Raw genomic sequence first — 9,351 nt, 5'->3', positions numbered from 1 at the left:
CTTCAATTCGGGCGGCGATTCTCTAGGAAGATACGCGCGCGGCCGGGGGATTCGGATTCCATGCATGCCATTTGCTTGCAGGGGTGGTACCACGACGATGGGCGCCGAATTCAGATGATCTATCTGTCAGGGATACGAAGCAGGCCTAACCCATACATTGATCCCCCATCCATGCATCGTCTCTTTCTCCCTCACTCTATTCCACCAGGGCTCAAAAATATGGAATTTTTTGAATTTTATTTATTAAATAATTTAAAATTTTAATTTTATAATAAAAAAATTCACAGAACTAACCTCTTGTGACACTCTGGGCGGCGACCGGTGACGCGCGGGACGACGGGGGTCGGGGCCAGCGGCGTGGGTCGGCGGCGGCGCTTGGATCTGCGCGACGGCGGCCAACCTCAAGGCCGCGGCAGCCGGCGGCACGCTAGGCGGTAGGGGTCGAGGCGGCGCGCTAGGCGGTAGTGGCGCTCGTGTCTGCTCGGCTCGACGCTGCGATCTCCGGACGTCCAGCGGATGGAGTGCGAGGTGAGGCAACAGTTTCATCCAGTGCATGTCTTTGTCGTGGTTTCTGACCAATGTTCTGACGAGGCGCTCGGATCTTGCCCAGGACGCGGGAAGCTTGCAGAAGCACCGGCTCTCACTCCTTCTCTCCTCCAGATCAGCTTTTCTCCTACGTGGATGGATGAAGCCATTTGCCACCGGTATGCAGTGTGAATGGCCTTACCACACACGCCAACATAGAGCATGTTCGCATGGAGCTTAAGATTCTGAAAAACAGCCTGTAAGAAGCCAACTTCTCAGAATCGGAAAGAGATGAGTTTCTCAGCTTTGCTTATTTTCTAGATTCTATATCTCTGAATTCTTAAAAGTTGACTGTTGTTTGAAAGAACCTATGACCTCTAAAGATTCTAAAGAAGCTCCAGCTAAGTGCAAGCTCTCTATCCACCCATATACTAGGTTGAAATGGACGGTCACCCACTGCCCGCCGTGTCCGGTCTTTTTCACATCTCTCACTCCCTCGAGCTGCTGCGGCTTTTGCGTGCGAGCCAACAGGAGGCCTAGATTGGGTGGATTTTCTTGTTTTTGGGAGTAGTAGCAGGAGGAGGACACACGCACAGCGACAAAGGCTGGCAACAAAAGCCCCCATTGATTCCGTTGCAATTTGCATGGCCTTGTGTGGCCACGAAATCACTGGCAACTAACCTACTACAAATATTGTTTGCAATGCAGGTCATGCCTCAATAACAGCGTCACCATGCTGCTGCTTGCTACTGTCCTGCCCCATAGTAACTTTATTTTTCAATTTCTGTGTTTAAAGTTTGATCATTTGTCTTATTTGAAAATTTTATAAAAAAAACTTTTAAAAAATAGTCACACATAAAGTACTATTTATGTTTTATTATCTAGTAATAATAAAAAATATTAATCATAAAAAAATTTAAATAAGACGAAGAGCATTGTATCTGCAAAATAAAAATTAATCTTATTTCGGGGCCTTTGCACAGTACTACTGCTCCCTCGCCATTGACGGGTCCTGTCGCCGGCGACATCCCTCCCACCACCCTTGATTCGGGGGGAAGCCGTCTTTTAATTTGTCCCTCACCTTGTCAACGGGAAAGCGCAATGCTGCATCCTTTTGCTGTGCTACCTGCACTGCCTAGTATACCCTACTTGTATTTTGCTTTATGCGGCCTAGGTTGTTGGTTCCAGTGTCGGAACTAAAAACTAATCATGTGTAGGGCTAAATTAACATGTATTTAATTATTTTTAGAATTTATATGGTAAATTAACAAGATATAAATGGGATTATAGAGCTAAGCATAGAGCTAAAGCCCTAGCCGCCCTATACTTGACTCCGCCCCTGGTTGGTTCTACCCGATTGTCACCGTGGATTGGTATCGCTTCAACTTTGTAAAGTTGGACGGTAATGAATCTGTTAGACTACCATGAGGGGAAGTTGTACGATGATATGTAGCACACACCATACTTTAAAACATTTGTAATTGTTACGATGGAACAGGTTAAGGAAAAGTGCTAATTACCCTCCTAAACTTTTGCAATATTTTGATATACCCATCTTAACTTTAATACCATACATTTTTACACCTCAAACCTTTTTTGTCAAATCAGACAGATTACCATCTCAGTCTTCCTCAGTTAAAGTGAAGGTGGTTTTAGTTCTACGTGGTACCTACCGTTGGCAATGGAGCCAGGGATGACTAGAACGGCCCAGAGGAAGCGGTAATTCGTCCTACTTAAAGAGTTTGGTGTGCTAAATATCTAGCGTTAAAGTTGAGGGGGGCAGGGGGTTGCTCGGACTATTGCAAAAGTTCAAGGGGTAATTTGGATTTTTGTAAGCATTAAGTGCTCCATCCGAATATATGATTTTACATTATTTTCATAAGAAAGAGTATATCTATTCCAAACTAACCAAATAGGCCCTAATGATTAAAGTTTTTGAATATCACTACTGGAGCCAAATAGTACTACGGTATGAACAAGAGCTACCAAAATACCTTGTGCAAGTCGCTTGTTCAAATTTGAAGAACCATGGTATGAACTAGAGCCAAATTTGGTTCAAATTCAGGGGGGGGGGGACAAGAGCTCAAAGATAAACTTCGGTGAAAAAAAACCCTAAAATCACCTTTAAATTTAATGTTGAAAATTCAAAATTTGGCTATTAGGTATAATCAGAAATGAAAAAAAATAGCAGTAAATATATGACCTGTTGAGCTAAGCCAGATATCAATTTCTGGCCCAAAAGAACCATTCTCAAAGCCCGATCTGGTCTGGACTTAGGGCCTGGACTTGGGATGAACCGTTAAATTCTCAAAGCAGTTCTAAATTACTAATCTGATAGCTCATTAGAATAAATCTACCTGCGTACAGGGGGTAAGATTATTTTACCTTCACACCATATATTATTAGCAGTTAATTAATCATATCGACTGTACCAACAAAAAATCGTGCAAGCAGCCAGCATAGCTAACTATCCTGTGCCTTTTGTTGTGGAAAGTTTTTATCAGCGTAACAGCTTTGCTTTACGCCTTTACTTAACGATGTAAACGTGCAAAAGTGCTGCTAGATCATTGATGCCCACAATAATTAACCAAGGAAGCATCCAGCTTACTCAGATTGCCATGGAAAGTGGAAACATTAAAAAATATTAATCCTCTGCAACCATGCCAAACTACTCTACTAAAAACCATCTGACCAGTTTTGCCTAAAAAAAAACATCTGACAAGCAAGCTTGCCACCATACGTGCATGTCAATATGTCATCAGTAAAAAGGTTAATCTCACAGCATCTTTGATATACTTTTTTTATGCTAACACCCTCGTCATGTTGCTTCTGTTTATGCGTATAAGCCTAATTTAAATTTTTCTAACTTAAATTTAGGGTTGATTTTAGAGTGTTTTTATTATAATTTATTTATCAGCATTTGCTTTTTATATCGGTAAGTATACATGTACGAAAGTTTTATTCATAATTTGTCCTAACAATCATCCATCAATGAGATTGAAAGATCAGCATTGGATCACCTTGGATTTTGAGAGATTGATAGGGGGGCACAGGGACGATGAGGTTAATCAAGGCGTGATGGCGACGCAAAAGTTGGAATGCATGCATGCCACCAAAAGGGACAGCAACGAGATGTACCTTTGTGTCGCCTGACCTCTTGGGTGTTTTCTCTTCACTAAAATCGGGCACACCGTTTACACTTCAAACTTATAGGTTGCTTCAAAAATTTAAATTTATTTCTACGTATGATTATATAATTTTTAATCATACTTTATTATTATGAGCATCTGTTTTACAATCTCACTAAAACGCATGCATAAAGTTTTATCATAAACAATTGTTTTAGCAGATAAATCGTTATAGTTTACACAACAGTAACTCTTAATTAACCCTAAAATATTTTAAAATAAAAAATAAAAACAGTAATAGGCATAAGCGAAATGACGATATTTTTTTTTGCTTTAAAAAAAACCGTGGTCGCTTGCATCCGATGGATGGATCGAGCCCGTCGCATGCAAGATCGCAGTTGCAGGCAGGTTTTTGTCGTGTGGTTGGGGTCTGGGGTTTAGCCACTGGGTAGCACAGGAGCAAACTGTTTCCGGCGATTACGTGTTTTCTTAATATGAATCACATGGCCTTCCTGTACACGCTGCTCTGGTTTTCTGGCCCTGAATACTCTCTGTCCGTAACTGCATGCATCTCCTGTTCCCCTGTAGATTAACTCGAATTCTTGTACCTCATCTTGGATTTTATTATTTTCTGTTATAAGACTTTCTAGCATCGAGTAGATTCACATGTATGTTAATAAATAGATATATATATCAGATATATAATTAATATATAAATATATCTAAATAAACTAAAAAAGTCTTATAAAATAAAACGGGAAAGTAATTATATGGTATAATATATTTCATCTGTTCTAAAATATAGGTATTTAAAAAAGAAATTTGGTCAAAATTAATGAGATACACAAAACAGACATATAAATGATTATAGTCAATTACGATAAAAAGTATGCGAATAAATCAAAACTGAAATGGATTGAGATTTGAGAGTAGCTAGAGAAATAATAGGTATGTATATTTTTTTAGAACAAAAGAACAAACGATAGGTAGCTACAGTGTATTTTATTCTGAGATGGATGGAATATCTTCTTTCGTTGCCATGCTACTGTGCCACCCTGTAGGTCCTGCAACGGCCAATGCACGCCTCACATGAATTCTTTTTCTCGTTGGTGTGTTTAACAATTTTTGCATCGTGTAGGGTTGCAGACGAGACGATGGCCTCAACCCAATGGAAATTGCAGCAACTTCTGCATCTATCTGCCATGGCTGGATATGACTGTAGCAACTGCAGGGCATGCATACATGGATGAATCCCTGCATGGCTCTACACAGCGGTAAAAACCTGCTGTTATAGTACTAGTTTTCTTTTTAATAAAAATTGTACTAGTGTTAGGGTTTCGATTTGTTTCTTGACCTTTTTTTTAACGGATTGGTTGGGACTAGTGGCGGTGTGATAGAACTGTTCAATATATTACTACACTAAAATACGATCCTGAGTTGAATAGGTATTGTTTGTTTCACATATTGTAATATAAATTATTGTAAATAATATGAAGCACACAAATATTTTGGTAACAAATTATTATAATCTAGCGTACAAATTACAATAATCTAGAGTCTGTATTACAAGATCTTCCATAGATGCATTTTTAGGTTATTAGGTGACTAAATACCCATTGTTCTTGGGTATTTTAAAGTAATTACTCATACTACCATCTATTACTTGGATCAGCCTATAATAATTTAACTCAATCATATAGATTACGATAATCTAAGTAGAAACAAATATGACCTATATAATGGTGAGATTACGAGAGTTGAGCCATGGATTTTCAATTTCACGTATATGTTTTCCAAATTTCCAAATGATATGTTTCGTGCAAATGAATCTTATACGATAATTCTCTCTATGATTTTCTAGAATAAATTTTAAACTTGAGAGTAGTTAATTCATTTGTTTACACCTACAAAATAAGTATGAAAAATCAGGCAATTCTCTAATCCGTCGATCTCAAACCGGCGGCACAGGACAATGTTGAATGAGCAGAAAACTGCCGTACATGTTCTGCAGTTGAATAACAACAACATGCAAGAACCTCATCGTGATTGTTTAGCAATTGTTTGACTACACCTATGCCGTAGCACAGTTTGGTTTCAAGTAACTAATTAACCCCTCTTGCTTCGATCTTGCAGAAGGAACTCGATTTCTAATTTAGTCTTACTTCCGATTTGCTCAATAGTTTTCTCTTCCATCTTGACCTCGATTACAATTTAGTCGCGGCGACTGTCATTTCTGGTCAACCATGGATTCCCTAGCTGCATATTGGGGGTTCTCGTAATTCGTGCTGCTTAATTTACCAGCTGCTGATGATTAATTGGTAGATGAACAATTGAGCAGATCACAAGCAGCAATGGAGGAAATCAGGAATATTTACACTGCTGATGATGCCCATTTTCATCCAAGATTTTGGCATGGATCAACGAACACGACGTTGACAGAGAACCTGTCTTAAAGCTTAGCTTGATTAGCTAGAGAAGCTACACTGCTCTGAACTAGCTTAGTGTTAATGGCGATGGCGATCATCTAGGAGCAGGATCTGATGAGGCCGAGGTTGTAGAGGAACTTCTCCGACCGTGACCTGATCATGTTGCCGAGGGAGCGGCGGTCGCGGCCGGGCGGCGACCTGGGCCCGCCGGCGGCGCCGGCGCCGGCGGCGTCCTCCCGGACGAACAGGACCTGCTCGCCGATCTCCGCGCGCACCGCCTCGACGGCCTGCGCCTGCACCGCCTCCCCCGACGCGTCCACCACGTAGAACACGTTCGCCGCCCGCGCCGCCCTTGTCGCCACCTCCGCGTGCGTCACCGACAGCCCGTGCTCCCGGAATATCCTCGTCACGTCGGATAGCAGCCCGACCCTGTCCTCGCAGCACAGCTCCAGCCTCACCCCCTGCCACACCACCATGATCAATCTCGACGTGATGCCATGATAAAACGATGATTCGAAGATGCGGCGGTGTGTGTACATCGGTGTTGCGGCGTTGGATGGCGGCCTCGAGGCAGCGGCGGAGGTGCTCCCGTTCGACGCCGGAGGTGACCGGGCTGTCGTCGAGGTGGCGGATGTAGTACTCCTGCAAAAGATTTCGCCGGCGAGCAAGACGACGACGGTGTATCAGCACGTACGCGTGCGTTTCTCTTTCTACTGACAAGCAAAACTGATCGTACATGCGGTGCAGGTTGTTCATTCGAGCGAGCTCACATCGTCACACACACACACACAAAACTAAGGATCTCTTCTCCGGTCACATGCCGAGATCTAGCAGTATCTATGTAGCAGCAGCAGCAGCTGTGGTGTCTCTAGTACGTACTGGTCAAATGTGAGCACGGAAACCGAGGCATGGCACAGTGGAATGGTGGCTAGCTAGAGCTAGAGCAGCTAGGCAGCTAGCTAGGTAGGTGCAGAGTGAAGTGCAATGCCATGGCAGCGATGGAACAGTCGCAAGGGCGAGGTGTGGTACGCTTTACCTGGTACGCCTCGGAGCCCTCGGCGATGACGGTGCCGTGGAAGACGACGTACTGCATGTCGGTGAGGGTGCACACGGTGTCGAACAGCAGCTTCGGCCGGTCGCGGCACCGCACGTTCACCAGGGTGTAGTCGCGCTCGGCGCAGTCGACGACCTCGACGACGGGGCGGCCGCGGCCGCCCTCGACGTCGTCGGAGCCGGCGGCGTCGCCGCACCGGGCGCGGTCGTCGTGCATCATCTGGTGGAGCCGGCGCGGGGCGTGCGCGGCGGCGGCGACGCGCGACGGGATGGCGGCGCGGGCGGCGGCCTTCCTGTCCCGCGGGCCGCTTCCGCCGCCGCCGCTCCCGCCGCGCAGGAGGTGGCGGAGCAGCCGCTTCACCGAGTCGAGGCGGTCCGGGTCGTCGATGGCGCCGAGCGTGTCGGCGTCCGTCACGTACACCAGCGCCGCCATGCGCGCGTCGTGCGTCCACACCTCCGACGCCACGATGTTGCACTTGAGGTCGGTGAGCACGGCGAACACCTCCGACAGGAGGCCCGGCCGGTCCTTGCCGATCAGCTCGATGGCCGTCTGCGCCGCCTCCGCCTCCGCCTCCACCCCCACCGACCTCTCCGGCGCCCGGAAGCTCAGCGACCCAGCTCCCAGCGACTGATAAAACCAAACCAAACACCACCAAAATCAACACAAATGTGCATTGCTCGCTGACTTGCTCTGCAGCTTCTCTGTTCTTGGAACTGAGCTGAACAAATCTTTGACAAGTCTGAGGAAACACAAGTAGGAGGAATTGATTCTTTTGTACTTTACCAGCTCAATTCTGTCAATGACTTGGCAATCATAAAGTTTGTTCCCTTCCTGATCCACGACATGGAATACTGCACAAAGGCAAAGACACAAAGCACAACATCAAAAGGACGGCAAGATTGCAGCCACCTACAAGAGCTAGATCAGAAAAAGGCGCATGCTTTCCTTCCAATCCTTAATCTTTCTAAGAAAGGGGAGGTTTGCAAAGCACCCACCATCCATGAACCACTCTCCATCAGAGGAAATGTAGGCCCTTTTTATGGTCAGCTTCAGATCAGTCAGCACCTGAACCACCTCCAGCAAGGTCCCATACTTGTTTGCACTGTCCACCTGCAGAGAGAAAAGAGAACCTCTCCTGTCTGAAAAATAGGGGAAAAAATTCTGCCAAGAAATGCTCTGAATTAACCTGCAAGAATTAGCAAGAACCAAGAACAGAGAAGGGTTTGCTTGCCTTCACCAAGGTGGCAGTCATGTCTGAGGTATTATCCACGGTGACCCTGCAAGAAGTCAATCCCCAAAGGCCAAGAAGGAAGAACTCAGCACAGTTAACAAGGTCAAAGGGCAGCAAGAAACACCAAGAAGGAGGAAGAAGAAGAAGAAGAAGAAGAGATGGAAAAAGAATAGAAAGGACTAACATACCTTGGAGGGTTCATTCTAATGACAAGCTTCTCGAACTCATCGACCACCTCAGTGCGGGGAGACCCACAGGCCATCATTGTTCCAAGGACTGAACTGAGCCGGCCTCCTTTGTTCTCTTGCTTGCAACAAGGTGAAGAAGAGAGAAGAAAGAGAAGAGGAGCTATAGAGAGGCAAAAGGGATACTTCCCCTTTGCTCCTCCCAAATCTAAGTGTATAGTGGTACTACTTTCTTTGTGGGTTGTGGTGGCGTAGTGGTGAGCTCTCCTCTCCACCCTAGCTGGCTGGCTGCTGCTGTGCTCTTCACTCTGAATGTCTGAAGCTGCAGCTCCTCTCAACTAGTCACTAGTATATATATTTGCTTATGGGTGAGTGAGGAGGATATGGATGGATGGATGTTTACTTGTGGATTTGTGTGTGTGATGATGTGCTTCCCCTATCTCTATTTCTCCCTCTCTCTCTCTCTATCTATCTTTCTCTCTCTCTGATTGTGTTGTTGTGTAGTTGTGTGTGGCCTCCTGTCCATATTGGAGATGGTTGCTTGTTACTATATAGTATATACTGATCCCATGGTGGCCCCCAACCTCATTTTGATCATAGTAGTTGATTTCATTGCATCACACATATGTGTCTAGTAGCATCATTTACTGTACATCTACTGTTCCATCGGCTGTATGCAACATGCATGTTTTCAGTCTCTGTGTGATTGGCCACTATGGTGGATCTTTGTTGAAGTTGTACAGATCCTGAGATGCTCCTCTGGGTATTCAAAACCTGCTCTTTCCGGTTTTGCATCAAATTC

At 44.9% G+C, this 9,351-nt stretch overlaps 1 protein-coding gene across 1 annotated transcript; it reads right to left on the bottom strand.

Moving 5' to 3' along the window:
* Window positions 1–5,902: 5,902 nt before the first annotated feature.
* Window positions 5,903–8,857, bottom strand: LOC102712105 (ACT domain-containing protein ACR4-like). The gene is made up of 7 exons (XM_040527045.1): window positions 8,553–8,857; window positions 8,365–8,410; window positions 8,129–8,243; window positions 7,917–7,984; window positions 7,116–7,760; window positions 6,618–6,721; window positions 5,903–6,544 (listed from the first exon to the last, which is right to left on the bottom strand). Exons 1-7 carry the CDS (start codon window positions 8,627–8,629, stop codon window positions 6,178–6,180), a joined length of 1,422 nt encoding a protein of 473 aa, XP_040382979.1. The 5' UTR covers window positions 8,630–8,857; the 3' UTR covers window positions 5,903–6,177.
* Window positions 8,858–9,351: the final 494 nt, after the last annotated feature.

This window comes from Oryza brachyantha, chromosome 8 (assembly GCF_000231095.2).
Source record: "Oryza brachyantha chromosome 8, ObraRS2, whole genome shotgun sequence".
Lineage (NCBI taxonomy): Eukaryota > Viridiplantae > Streptophyta > Magnoliopsida > Poales > Poaceae > Oryza > Oryza brachyantha.
This window is presented reverse-complemented; position numbering and strand designations above follow the sequence as displayed.